The 15,739-nt window shown below is 35.9% G+C and overlaps 1 protein-coding gene across 2 annotated transcripts; it reads left to right on the plus strand.

Annotated features, from left to right (window-relative positions):
- Positions 1-2: 2 nt before the first annotated feature.
- Positions 3-15,739, plus strand: LOC125681808 (tuftelin-interacting protein 11-like). 2 transcript variants are annotated; one of them, XM_048922040.2, is made up of 16 exons: positions 3-123; positions 1,571-1,694; positions 4,098-4,255; positions 4,505-4,617; positions 5,420-5,477; positions 5,708-5,920; positions 6,605-6,749; positions 7,014-7,176; positions 7,657-7,779; positions 8,506-8,653; positions 8,910-9,094; positions 11,516-11,931; positions 12,889-13,095; positions 13,724-13,902; positions 15,065-15,130; positions 15,498-15,739. In XM_048922040.2, exons 2-16 carry the CDS (start codon positions 1,589-1,591, stop codon positions 15,672-15,674), a joined length of 2,457 nt encoding a protein of 818 aa, XP_048777997.2. In that variant the 5' UTR covers positions 3-123; positions 1,571-1,588; the 3' UTR covers positions 15,675-15,739. The 2 variants fall into 2 exon arrangements, with proteins under 2 accessions (XP_048777997.2, XP_056016658.1); XM_056160683.1 differs by having other exon boundaries at positions 3-72.

Below are 15,739 nucleotides of genomic sequence, written 5' to 3' on the forward strand. Positions count from 1 at the left end.
ACCTATTTATCACTTGCTAATCATGAAACTTATTCACATTGAATATACCATGAGAAAACGTTCGCTGTAGAGGTAAAACGATAAACTTTGTCTATTTAGCTGATGCAGGCGGTGATACAACAGGTTTAGTATTACATTAGATTGTATACTAGTCACTTTGGCTCGTAGTTGAATCAGCACTTAGTCATATGGGAACTTAAACACACAGAACCGTACTCCGTAGCTCAGTTCCTGGGAAAATTTCTAAATACACCACAATTTGTGCTACAAATCTTGATCTATATACCCACCTCTTAATATGTAATTTGAATATACAGTATGACCGTTAGAACGAACGAAGCAAGTGTGATGGTTGACGTATGATATGAGCAGGTGTGTATGAATGTTGAATATATATTGTATAATGCAGGTGTACAAGTACCTTATTTTGACATACAGAGCTATTTTTACTATGTGTATTCTTACCATGATGTTATTTTTGCACGTGCTTACGTCACAATAGGTCCTGGCTCAGGATAGCCCGGACTCCTGTTTTACGTAACGCTGTGTATGAGAGAGAGATTATTGTAGAGATTGAAGAGGTTGCGAGATTCACTGTGTCGAGATCGAGAGTGACAGACAGTCACATAGCGTAGACTATAGTCCATTTGTAATCACTTGATAAATGTATGATGAAAATAAAAGAATAAACCAGTTTATCATTGACCCGTTAGTATTTGGGCAAACATCGGGCAGACCTGCCTTCTACAATATGTTATTGGGGCTTGTTCCAGATAATCTCATCCTATGTTAAAAGTTGCAATATGGTAATCAATGTATCTGTGATTTACATATTACCTTGATAATTAGGTACATATCAATACAATCAAGTAAATATAATATCAGCTGTCATACATGAAATGGTCATTGTTGTTTCACAAGTAATAATCATAATTCGGTTATTATGGTAATATGTAATTCATTTAAAGATATATATTATTTATGAAATTCCTCTTGTGCTAATTACCCAGTAACATCTAAATATTACAGGGAGGGAATATATACTACAGGATCCACCTATTCATTTAACCCAACGAATATAACGCCAGCCTACATAAACCATGCATTGTGGTTTTGCAACCCCGGGTCCAAATTATTGATATTGTTTAATGTGAATACCTATATTATATTATGTTAAGCCTTTGATCAGTGTATGCACTTTTGAGGGCATTGAAGTTTTAAGAACACAACTTGTTTTGCTGAATACATGTATTAGAATTTAGCTTAGATGTAAAGAACAAGACATTTTTTTTTAAGATTTTGTATCCCTTGGGACTAGTGATACTTTTAACTGATACTCAGGTGACTGATAAGACCTGTGAGCCTCTTGTTTATAGTGAAGTTTAAAGATGACTCGGTGATTTTATCAGGAAATTAAGTTTACAATGACAAATGCAAATATTATTACCGTAGTATAATCAAAATACAAAAGGCTGTTTTGAAATGAGAAGAAGCTGGGCAGAAGAAGTTGATGTTTATAATTATGATCCATCACCAAATCTTTTGATTTATATCATATATTTTTATGCAGATATAAGAAAAAATCAGAATGTCATCCCCAGAAGTGGAGAAGTTCGAGGTGACAGAAGATGATCTTGCAAATGAATTTTATCCACGAGGAGGCAGGAGACAAACAAAAAATCAGGCCATCTATGGTAAGGGTACAGAATCATTGTTGTAATTAGTAAACCCCAGTTTTGATCAGCATTCTTTAAGGCTGTCAATCTTGTAAGCAATATGCAGGCTCAATTATCAGTTTCCGCCAATTTACTAGACTTGATTATCAAATGAGAATTACAAATAAAAATAAGATTGAAATGTTCAAATGAATGCAGGTAGTTTCACCCAGATTATGGGTTCGCCCCAAGCGGGTTTCATACTGGTCACTGAGTGTTCTCCTCAAGGTGTTTCACATTTATCCTTATAAAGAAATGTTTATTCACAATAAGATAGAATATATATATTCAAAGCAACTTCTTGCTGATATATGAATTAATAAAATAATTTTGTACTCTATCACTCACTCACTATCCAGTTTTGTTCTTTATATGGTTGCAGTAGCCCTAGTTGTTGGGGTAGGCAAATGATGGCTGGTTTCTATACCAACTTTCCAGGCATTTCTGTCGTTAGGACTGACGCGGGATAGGTTGCGGGGTTTAACATTCACACATAGATTAGATTGTACAGTCATATCAGCATATTGTTTAACGGTAGTCAAGTAAAATGAAAGGTATGATTTAGTATAGGCGACAGGGCTAATTAGACATAATCTTCTGAATGCTATTCTGTATATGCTGTCAAATTATGCAGTTAGCTAGTGTTTGTCCCATTACACCTGTATGCATGCTGAACTAATTAGGTAGTATCAATTATAAGTCTCAATAAAGCACCTGGAGCAAACATATTTGAGAAGAAACTACGCCTCTTATTTTTGAATTTCAAATATTTTTTGTACTAGATTTATTAGCTCACCTACTAGCTGAAAGCACAGTGATCTATTCACCTTTTTGTCTGGCAACATCTTCAATTTCTTCAGAACTCCAGGGCTAATTTCAACCCAACTTGCCACAAAGCATGCTTGGATAAAAGAGGAATAAGTTTGTTCAAATGAATTGCCCCACCTATTTTGAACTAGAGATAATGAAGAAATATCAAAAGTTTTCAAGCATCTTTTTAAAATCTTCTTCTCAAGAACCAATCAAACTTGGTACAAATCATCCTTGAGTGAAGGGGATTCAAGTTTGTTCAAATGAAGGGCCATATTCTCTCCAAAGGGAGTTAATCAAGAAAAAATGAAAAGAGGGTGGGGTCATTTGATAATCTTCTTGAGAACCACTGGGCCAGAAAAGTTGAAATTTACTTGAAAACTTCCTGACATGAAGTAGATTCAAGTTTGTTCAAATCTTGGCCCTGGCGTCGGATGGGGCCATGATAGGGGATAAAATTTTACATACAGATATGTATGAAAATTCTTCTCAAGAACAACAGGGCCATGATTAGTCATATTAATATTCAAGCATCTCCTGGTAGTATATGTTCAAGTTTTATTTTTAAAATTGTGGTCCCTGGAAGTAGGGCAAAGTCACAATAGGGGATCATGTATATAGGAAAAAATCTTTTTCTCAAGAACAACGGGGCCATGATTAATCATATCAATATGCAAGCATCCTTAAAGGGACCGATTCATGATTTTCCCCAAAATTTTCTTTTTCATTTTCATAGCAGAGCCGTGATTAGTCATATTAGTATGCAAACATCTGCAGGTAGTTCAAATTCAAGCTTATTCACATTAGGGCCACAGGCTAGGTGGAACCACAACAAGAGATCAAAGTTGTATATGGGAATATATAGGAAATTGATGAAAACAAAGTTCTTTTCAATAGTAACAGAGCCACACTAAAGCAGATTGAAATACAAATGTTTCTAAGTTGTGTGGATTCAATTTTTTTATGCTTCAGAGTGACTATAGTCAGAGCATATTGATTTTGTCATGTTTGAAACTTAACCTTGCTTGGTGAGTGATATGACTCTGATATTTCATGCGTGCATTCCTTGTGACAGGGCCTTTTTTTTTTTTTTTATGACACCAAAGCTTTTAACCTTGTAACCTTGACCTTGGAGTTTGACCTACTTTTAAGAAAACCTAACCTATTCATATCTCCTGAACTATTTTAGGTAGAGTTTTTATATTTTGTATAAAGATTTTTTATTGCAAGACGTTTTCTTTTAAATTATGATCTTGTGACCTTGACAGCAAGGTCATGTTAGTTATTGGTATTGTGACATTCCTGTGTTATGGGAATTCAAGATCAGCTTGGTTGGGGCCACAATATAGGATAAAAAAATTTCATGGGTATAAAGATTGAAAAAAAAAATCTTTTAAAAATCAAAATAGCAGGACTATGGTGACTTGGGTGAGTTATTATTTAAACTGGTGCTTCATATTGGATGTATCTATAAGACTCTGATTTTCAATGCAAAGTAATTAAACTTTTATTGACTCAGAAATGTATTAATTATTTCATGATTACATTTTGACTTGTGATTGAATATTTAAGGAATGTGGGCCAACAGTGACGATGAAGATAATACACCTGGTTTTGGGGGCGGAAGAAGAAAGAGGAAGGATTACACTGCACCAATTGGATTTGTCAGCGGGGGAATCAAACAAGGATCTAAAATCAAGAAAGAAGGGGAGGGGGAGGAGGACTCCTCAGTATGTGTTGAGGCTTGTGTATTATATTACAGTGCAATATGTATAAATGTGAAAGACGATGTAGAATCTTCCTTAGTTTGATACGGCAAATTTGACTAGACTATGCATCTACTGTCAAAATTTTTTTAATGTGGCAAAACTTTTACAATGCTTGTCAAATAGCTATGTGATTATAGTTTTTTTGCCATTTGAAATGAAATGTTAAAATTGCCAGTATGCCCAATATTTATCTATTCTTTTCTGTTAAAGGATTCGGAGAAAGATATACAGATACAGATGCCCAGCAAGCAGTTCTTATCAAGAACAAGTAGACCACAGGGAAGATCAGGAAAACAGTTTGCTGGGTTTGGAAAAACAGATGTGTGAGTATCTTACAAAGGACAGAAAAGCTGATTGACAGATCTATCAAAATCACTTTGTTGTGACTGTTACTAATGTACTCCTAACATCCAACAAGAATTTTACTGTCTTTTTTATCTCTCCACCATGGAAATTGGCAAGGCATATAATGTAACACTTTCCTGTTATTCCGTCAAAGTTGCTTTCCGAATCTTTTTTTTTTTTGAGGGGGGGGGGTAGGGGTTTATGGCTGATATGGAATGGAATATCCATGATTTTGATGCTGCAGCTGACCTAATTTTCCTGATTAGTGACCAGGTTGTAGTTTTTGCAGCGGGTTTATTCATCAGTAGCTATAAATTGTATGTGGTTCAGACTTGCATGGATGATTCTCATTATGATGTTATAAAATCCTTGTTTCTTTCATGACATAAAGTATACAAATCCAGTGTGATTGACATGAACTTCTGGGTGCCAACTTCTAGTGTTTATCGGACACATGCACAACTACTTCACATCAGCAAGCTCTGTCGTCTTTTGATAACTCTTTATTAGTGAGCATTAGTTGTTTATTGATGAGCCACAGATCAAGTTTAATTTTTGTCTTACCAGTAAATGATCAACAGTCATTGTGACTTTGAAACCTTATAAAATTCACAGTTTTGCGGAATTTTTTTGGTGTGGTTTGTAAACAGACATTAAGTTCATTCCTGTGTATTGATGAATTACAGGTGAAATTTGAGTATCATTCCAGCTGAGCAATTTTCAGCATAGTTATCATTTGTAGCCTAGTAACTTCATATTAGTACATTGTTTTCTTTACAGTGGATTTGGAGATTGGGAAAGACACACTAGAGGTGTTGGGAAAAAATTATTGGAAAAGGTAATGCTGTTGCCAGGTTTTATTTTATTATAGCAGTTTTTAAAGTAATACAAAGACGTTTACTAGAAAAAAATCTACATTTGGTGCATGAAAAATAGTATTTATTCATTTATATACATGTAATTTTGGGATATAAGAAATTAGCAGGACATTCATTTACATGAAAATAAACTTTAAAAAGTTTTTGCAACAAAATTTTCAAGAGAAATAAATGAATATTTCTGGTGTAGATGGGTTTCAAACCTGGGGAGGGATTGGGAAAGCACGGCCAGGGTATTACCACACCAGTGGAGGCAGTGAAGCGGAAAGGCAAAGCAGCAGTTGGTGCGTACGGGACGGAGAGGTCAGAAAGGTCACTGGTTGATTTTCCTGTCCATGACTCGGATGAAGAAGAAGAAAAGAAGTTCAAAGATGAACTTTCACAGTGGAAAAAGAAACCAGAGGTTGGTTGAGTTTTAAAAGGGATTTTTAAAATATCTATAGCCTGCATGAGTCATTAGAGATCACTTTATTTGAGATGTGTTGTTTTGTCTGTCTGTCTATCTATAGAACTCTTGGGATGGATGTGCACTTATCAGTAATTGCAATTTGTCACAGGAATTAGGTCTTTATCTTGTTTGAAGAATTCTGTCAAGTTTTAAAGTATACGTGTATCACGGAGCACTCTCATTATCATAAATGGATGAATTCTATTCCTTAACCCATTCTCTACCGGCACATTTTAGAGGTTTTTAAAAGACTAAATGACAATATTTTTAAATCGGTTTACATCTGCATGCATCACGATTTTGGGTAGGTATATGACATATAATTTTGTTAAGAATTGCACAGGGAACAATTTTTTTTAATAAAGTTTGTCATGTTATCCCATAACTATACATAATAGTTAATTTTCACATTGTGATGCAATACCTTATGGAGTGCTTTGTAATGGCAGGCAAAGTGTTCCTTGCACACTCTGGCTTTCAAACAGATATCTTTAAATAAGTCTCGAATGTTGAAAGTACAAAACAGCAGTAATCTTTGTGAAAGTTTGAGTTAAAACATAATAATTTTCCACAGAGTGGTGTGTTAGTGCCAGTGAAACATGACATTTTTTTCTCAGTGACCCAAATTTTATCTTACAGGTTGGCAAAAAGAAACCAAAGTATGTGTATAAAACAGCAGAAGAAATTATTCAATCGGGAGTTGGAAAAAAGAAAAGTATGCCCTCCAAAGCATCAAAGGTCAAGGTTATCGACATGACTGGAAAAGAAAAAAGAGTGTTATCAGGTAATGTTAAAGCAGATACCATATGATACATTTATGTAGAGAACAAGATTATGTTGCATTTTTTCATTATGATGTTTCAAAACATGGTTGGATAAGATAAGGGTCTATTTTGCTTTTAAAATAGGAACGGCTCATTTTATTCATGAAAACGATGTACATGTATGTTCACGTAACATAAAGCTTTCAACATTATCAACAACCTGCACGTTCTTATTCGTAGAATTCCTGCACTTTATTTCACTAAGCATGTTCTTGTATCTTCAGGGTATCATGCAATAGCCACACGACACAACCGACCGGACGAGGAGGAGGATTTGATGGAGCAGGAGCCAGGCCAGAAGAAAGCATTCGAAATGCCAGAGTTGATGCATAATCTTAATATTCTGGTGGATATGGCAGAAGAGGATATTATCACCAATGACAGGAAGTAAGTTTTTAAATGAAGAAAGTCTCATAGAAGATTTTGTGAAGTGATAAGTAAAAAAAATGTGTAAACAAGTTCAAACAAGATATAGTCCAGTAAAAATTCACAAGCTGCAGCGAAACATACACAAGCTGATAAAGTAATTCATAACTACTGGAAACTGGGACATTTTTTACACTGATAGTTTTGCACAGAATCATTGAAATAGGATTTCATCCAAACTGTTTATCACTACTTTTCAAGTCAGTTTGAATTTGCCCAGTTTTAAGGATAAGTTTGAAATGGATGTAAAGAATGAGTTTGGGGATGTTTGGGATTCCTCTATTTGCAGAAACTATTAATGTAGATTATGTTAGAATCTTATTGGAATCTCAGATGTGTCCTTGTACTTGACTAAAACTGAATGATAAAATGTGGTGGAGTCTCATATCATTGAATTGTGAATAGAATAAATGCTGTGTACTGTAAATGTATTGTTTTAAGATTGCGATACGAGAAAGATCACATTGTAAACATGAGGCATGAAAAGGAACGCTTGGATACCATTTGTGACCAAGAGGAGGCTCAGATACAGAAACTGAAAAGTGTACTGGATATTGTAAGGATGTAAGTATGCAGGGGTTTTACTGGATATTGTCAGGATGTAAGTATGCAGGGGTTCATACAGGATATTGTCAGGATGTAAGTATGTAGGGGTTCATACAGGATATTGTCAGGATGTAAGTATGCAGGGGTTTGTACTGGATATTGTCAGGATGTAAGTATGCAGGGGTTCATACAGGATATTGTCAGGATGTAATTATGCAGGGGTTTGTACTGGATATTGTCAGGATGTAAGTATGCAGGGGTTCAAAATTGCATTGAATTTTATACCAGCTAACTAGAATCTAAAGTCAGCAGGATAAAATTGCACACAAATCCACAGAGTTTTGTACTTATAGGAAAAGATAATCATAAGGTTTAAGTGCAGACTTTATGCCACTTGGATAAAAGGTAATATTGCTCACCTTTTATTCGCAAGAATTTTATTTTTATATAAATTCAGGAGGATATGTTCACACCAAAAAAAAAAAAAAGAAAAAAAGATTCTCGTAAAAAATTAAGAAGGGAAAGGGACATGATAAATGTAGGCAAATGATAAATTAAACAAAACAAGATCTCAAAAATTAAGTCTCATGAAATATAAGTGCTTTGCAATACTTTTACAGAAGCAAGAGCAGCACTACATAGAAGGTTCTCTTTGTATTTGTCAAGGACTTGTATGAATGCCATGTGTGTATGTAAAGGTTTTATTAGTTGAGGATATATGTGACCTTTTACGTGACCTTTTAGGTGTGAGGAGAGAACACAGCCAGGATGTGACGATCCTCTGCAGCTGGATGAGTGTGCAGCCATATTCAGCTCCCTCCAAAATGATTTCTATGAGGAATATAAAATGTATGACCTCTCATCGCTGGCAGTAGCTTTGGTCTTCCCAATGGTTTGTTTTTATATTCCTATTCAATTCTGTAATTTACTCAAAATGAGATGTGTTGATAATTTTTTTTTTCATCAAGAAAAAGTATTGGACAATAGGTTAATTATGCTTGTAAACATGCTCTCCTAGAGTTATGCAAAATGTGTATTTTATGACAATGCTAGTTAAAAATAGAATCCTAGCATTTTAAAATAGATGAATTTTGAATTTGATGAGAAAGAGCCATTAAAATGAAGTTGTAAAATGACATTTCTTGTAGATGAGAAAATATTTTTCCACATGGGACCCATTAAAGGAGCCTGAATATGGATTAGACACTATCAGACAATGGAAGATTCTGTTAGAAGATTACAATCAGCAGTATGCTGGAAATGCCAACGACATGGACGTCTTCCAGAGGCTTCTGTGGGATGTCTGGCTGCCATATCTGAGAACCACCATACTGTGAGTTGTACCTAAATAAAGAGAGAGAGAAATTAAAATGAATTTAACATCATCTACACATTGATGTGAAAAGTCAAATTAACTTGAAAGTGAGTTACAGTTATATTTTTTCAACATTAAGCACACAATACCTGCAGTGAAGTTAGAGGATATGAGAATCACCATATCTCTACAGTGGAACCCCGTTATTACGTTCCCCCTTTATTACGTTAGTCCGCATATTACGTTGGAATTTCAAAGCACAAAGCCATTTCTTAACAAACCTATATAAAATAGACCTCGTTATTACGTTGTCCTAAAATGCCGGGACTCGGTATTACGTTGTAAATATTCCGACAAAAACGTAATAAACCCCTAATTATTCAATAGTGATTCTCAAAATAATAAGCATTCACACCTTGACTGCCTGAGGCAGTCACCACGTAAATTTCCTGGTCTGTTTGGGGATTAGAGACGCTTGACTGATCACGCTTCGATAGATCTAGCGACATCAATACAGGTGAATACCCCGTATAGAAGCCAGTGATAAACAATTAAATAATGTTTATTTAGAAATTGTACTCTATGAAATTTACTTCATTTTTCATATTTTGATAATCAAAGAAATAATTTCTCAACCACCTGCGTGTTCAGCATAGTGTGATTACCTTTGCTATTAAAACTCTATTCACGGACAGCTTTGGTACCAAACAAGAAAGACAAAATTTATCGTAGCAATGTTACAACCGCTTGGGTAACTGCTTGGACATAGGTGACTAAAGGTGTTCAATTAATAAAATTGTTCGTTGTTTGGACATGCAGCTTGGGTGTTCGTAAATCTCGTCCATACATACACCAATCTATTGGCCGATTTGTGCACGGCATTTACCTCAGTGAATATTTTAAAATCCCTTGATGCGCATGTGATTTTAGTGCCATCATTTAGCATTATAAATGAAATCTTCGTGCATCATTATATTTTTTTTTGATGTGGATTGTGCTTAAATTGTTCTCCGTGCATGTTTATCGTTGGTGAGAAGTGTGCAAGTGTTGGGTATCGTGTGCGTTTTGTGTCTATAGTTTTGTTGTTTTTTGGGTGGGATTTTTTTTATTGTGTTGTGTATTGTGTAATTAGAGAACTTAATAAAAACGATGTTTTGTTATTTTTTAATACGAATGTTGAATACGAACCGGAACGAGTTATTGAGAGAAATTTACATGAACGCATTGTTTTAAAGTTGAACAAAATGGCGGTCCAAACGAATGCAGAAAAAGCAACGTTTATCAAAACATCCTTATGTATCCTACACCGAAATAAAGAAAAGGGATAAGAACATGAAGAATTACGGACATTAAAGATAAGATTTAAATAAAACAAAGTATCATAGTCTTTTAAACAAAGAAACAGTAAAGATATATTCACACACCCCTTCACGGAGTACCAACGGACGATATACAATTTCCAAATGATATTTTTAACTGGGAACGTTTAATACGTTGCCCCCAGTATTACGTTATTTTATCGTGACAAAATGGAAAACGTAATAACGGGGTTCCACTGTATATCTGTAGACGGAAGATTAATACTGGCATTAGGTCTGTTCTTACCCTATGGCAGGTAGAACACAATTCAGATTTGCTCCAGTGACACATCTTAGATCCTTCTTCCAACTCATTGTTTGGGTACAGCATCTGACCTACATTTTGTGCGTCAGTGACTTCAGTTAAGGACAGTGAATTATGTTCTGTGGATATTTAATCCAACTCACGATGCTGTATCTGACCTAGATTAAGTTCTATCATCAAAACCAAAGGTGCTGTTTTGACGCAGATGTCTAACAGTGATATTGAAAGATTAAAGTAAAAAGTGTCTTTTGATTAGAAGGTGGTTTAAATAATTTAGAACACTTGAAGGACATAAGGATTGACACTGTAAAATTTACTAAAACATGTAATAAAAGCAAGACTTTTTCATGATGTAAATTGTTGATTTACTAGGCTACATTAAAGGTTATTTAGAAAAGATCAAATATACAGTTTTTCAAATATACCTATTTTTGTGGGTGTTTCCAGGGGATGGATGGGGTTTAGGGGTGTTTCCAGGGGATGGATGGGGTTTAGGGGTGGTATAAGTTCCATTAGGACAGTTCTACCTGGTTTTTGTAAAGCATGTGACTTTGCATGGACAAGCTGTGATGGCTGAGCAATAGGAATATGAAGTTTTAGATAGGAATTTGTTGGACAATTTCTCTGGAGCTTTAGGAACGCAGGCTTGTTGAAACCATGACCCTCAGGGCAATAAAGGGGTCACAATTAGACTGCAAAGCTTTACATGGGCATTAGGGTGATGTCATGGCCCATGGGCTTCTCATTTTAAAGATACCAAGAGACAATGTCTTTATGCATGTGATAATTAAGATTTTTTTGTTTACATCTTTGTAGAAAGTGGAATGTAAGGGTTTGTAATCCTATCATAGAAGTTCTGGAAACCTGGCTTCCAGTTCTGCCTCCCTGGATTATGGAAAACATCTTTGATCAATTGGTGTTGCCACGGTTACTACAGGAAGTGGAAAATTGGAACCCACTGACAGACACCATGCCAATTCATGCATGGCTTCATCCATGGCTGCCGTTGATGAAAGACAAATTAGAACCACTGTATGCTCCCATACGACATAAAATTGCCAATGCTCTCATAAACTGGCACCCTTCAGATGCATCTGCGAAAGTTATACTCCAACCCTGGGTGAGGGTGTTTAAGCCTGGACATTTAGAAGCTTTTTTGGTGAAAAATATTCTACCAAAACTTGCTATGTGTATGCAAGAGTTTGTTATAAATCCACATCAACAGATTTTAGGTAAGTTTTTTAGGAGTAAAATAAAACTTGTTTAATCTATGTAAATGTACACGTACTGTATTTATGCTCTATACATATACATGTACATGTACCTAACCCTTTTATTGAAAACTTTTACACAGTTAATCAAGGTTGAGCTGTAAGAGATGGAGCTTTGATACATGCATTTAGATTGTGTGATTCTTTTGACATTCCGTGTTTCATAACTTTGTGACCTTGATGTTGACCCATGTAATGAAAACCATCACTTTGTCTATACAGGGATTTAATGTACATTTCCAATGAATGCTATCTATCTGGCAAGGCCTCACTTTTAGTGCCATGTTGAAAGACCTTGTGAATTTGACCTTTCACCTAACAAAAAGTTTAAACTGTAATGACAATTTGCTACCCTACAAGGTGTTCTTTTGTCAGTGACTTGTCTTTCACCAACAAATCTTATCATATGTATCAGTACACAATGATTTTTTCGTGTTTTGCATGTATGTTTTTCACATAATGTTGATTCAACCCTGTAAGCATTTAAGGTGAAAAAGCAAGTGCCTCATTATTTTCTATATCACACTATTTCTTTACTGGATCCGTGGCACTGGGTTCTATATTGCACTATTTCTTTACAGGATCTGTGGCACTGGGTTCTATATCACACTATTTCTTTACCAGACCTGGGGCACTGGGTTTTATATCACACTATTTCTTTACCAGACCTGGGACACTGGGTTCTATATCACACTATTTCTTTACCAGATCCGTGACACTGGGTTCTATATCACACTATTTCTTTACTGGATCCGTGGCACTGGGTTCTATATCACACTATTTCTTTACTGGATCCGTGGCACTGGGTTCTATATCACACTATTTCTTTACCGGATCCGTGGCACTGGGTTCTATATCACACTATTTCTTTACCAGATCCGTGGCACTGGGTTCTATATCACACTATTTCTTTACCAGATCCGTGGCACTGGGTGATGGCGTGGTCAGACATTATTCCTGCTAAATACATGGTGGACATGCTGGAGAAGACCTTCTTCCCCAAATGGAGAACCGTTTTATGTACCTGGCTCAGCAACATGCCAAACTATGACGAGATCACAAAGTGGTATCTGGGCTGGAAGTCGCTCTTCTCGGAGGAATATCTATCACAGCCCTCCATCAGAGGTACCAGCCAGTCCTTTGTGGCAAATTGTCAAATTTGATTTTTGAATTGTTTAAATTTTGATCACTTTCAAATTATTTTTGCCCTCAAAGATTGGGGGCACATTGTTTTGGGTCCTTGTTAGCTTTGTCTGCAGCATTAATTTTGAACAGCAAGAGATAAACTCTTTGTATTTGCACCACGAGTAGGTATAAGGAAAAGCCCTATGGGGTTACAGGATCAAAGGGCATGGCCTCCGTTACTGAAAAATAGATACAATCTACTCCACTGATATTAAGGTATCTGTTATATTGAAGTAAGACTAAATCCCCAGTAACATTATTCATGTAGTTTAACATCAGCTATATTGAACTTTGGTTATATAAATGAACAATTCAGGTTGGTCCCCAGAATTTCAATATATCCAGAGTGGACTGTATTTGGTTCCTCAGTACATGTTTATCTTATGAAAAGTTAAACTTCTGGGGTCAAAGGGCATAGCCTCTGTTAATTTAGTGTCATGACTCGAACCCTGGCATGAAAATAAAAAGTCCTCATTAGAATTTGGCCATGATCAGGTGCATTTATGTTTAACAAGTGTTTGTTGATTTTAGATAACTGTATTGTTACCTTTTGAAATTGTATTTGTAGACAACTTCAGCAAAGCTTTGGAAATAATGAACCGTGCTGTGTCAAGTCATATACAACCTGGTGTCAAAGAAAACATGGCCTATTTTTCCCAGATGGAGCGTAGGCAGATGGCAGATGCGTCTGTTTCTTCTTCATCACGGTCCCCTCCCAGGCAAACGGCGACTGGACCAGAGCCAACTGTGAGAAGATTTTACATCATATCTCGTCATATGGAGATCATTACAGTTTATCATTGATTGTTCATTGTCCTCTAGATGATCCTTATGTTTCAGTTTTATACACTTGCACATACATGTATTGAATTTAATATGTCCATCAAATACATAACATATTATGCTATAGCATCATACATCTGTCCGGACCTTGTATGCAAAATGAACCGTAAGCTCCAGGATCTTACAACTTGGTACAATGTACATTTGATCACCATGATGAGAGGAAGATGCCTTTTGCTTTTCGAAGTCGTAGTATCAGTTAATAGGAAAACCTTGTAGGCAGAATACAGACTGAACTATTGGGGCTAGGACCGCCAAACTTGGTACACATACTCCTCATGTCAAGTGGAGTATGCCTTTTCTTCTTCCAAGGTCAAGGTTGTAGTATCACTTAGTAGGAAAACCTTGTAGGATGGATACAGACCGAACCATTGGGGCAAGGACACCTTATGCCAAGCGGGGGATGCCTATTGTCTCTCAAGGTCAAGGTCGCAGCATCACTTTGTAGAAAAACCTTGTTTTCGCTACGGATTCAGATATTGCCCTGAAATTTAGTCACAGACTTCCTCACAGAGGAATATAAGTTCAGTTTGCATTTCAGCTGGATTGGTTCACCATGACCTATTTTCGGGATAAAAGTAGATCAATCAGTTATCCAGATTTTTTTTCATTATAAATTAGATATTGTCCTGAATTTTGTCACAAACTCCCTCTTAGAGAAATACATAATTAGTTCACATATCAACTTGATTAGTGCACCATGACTTACTTTAGAGCTAAAAGTAGGTTAAATAGTTTTTTGGACTTTTTCTCATCATGGATAGATATTGCACTGACATTTCTCACAACCTCCCTGCCAGAGAAATACATAATCAGTTCACATATCAGATAGATTGTTGCACCATGACCTACTTTAATCAAGGCTTTTCTACTCAGAATGTACGATATCAATTCAGAGTGCATAATGTGCTTATAGGTCAAACGGTCGTATGTTGTACCTGCGGTACTCTTGTTTTTCTATGTTGTGGTTTCAGTATATAAGAATCAGTTAGACATATGTATTGATTTATTTTCTATGTTGTGGTTAGACATATGTATTGATTTATTTTCTATGTTGTGGTTTCAGTATACAAGAAGTGTAACTGTGGGATCTAACTACCAACCGACCTTCAAAGACCTTGTTGAGAAAGCAGTAAGTATCCTTCATAAAATAATCTCCACCAATTAATGGCGACTATTGTCTAACGTGTTTCATACCGATTGTTAGACCGTTCTTGGCATAGTGATTTCGACTACGGATAACTCCGTTTACCTAATCGCGATATAGGGTTCACGGCGCGTGCGACTGGTCGATAGGGGATGCTTACTCCTCCTAGACACCTGATTCCACCTCTGGTATAACCATGGGTCCATGTTTGCCCTACTCTCTATTTTGTATTTGCTTATAGGAGTTATGAGATTGATCACTGTTCATTATCTTCACCTTTCCTTTAAATTCAGTAGCATAATTTGAGTAGAAGTATTTGGTTACTTAATCAACTTTTCTGTTCTCTACGCAGGCTGAAGAAAATGGACTACTGTTCATGCCAATTGCTGGAAAAACCCAAGAGGCCAAACAAGTGTATCGCTATGGAAAGGTTCAGATCTACTTGGACAGAAATGTGATATTTGTGTTTGAAAACCTGAACTGGATACCAGTTTCTTTACAAAATCTCGTAATGAAGGCAAAGCCTTAACACCGTGTTTATAAAATCACTGTTAATCAACTGAAATCATTAAATCATGTTCATATGAGGACACA

This window comes from Ostrea edulis, chromosome 1 (assembly GCF_947568905.1).
Source record: "Ostrea edulis chromosome 1, xbOstEdul1.1, whole genome shotgun sequence".
NCBI classification, from domain to species: domain Eukaryota; kingdom Metazoa; phylum Mollusca; class Bivalvia; order Ostreida; family Ostreidae; genus Ostrea; species Ostrea edulis.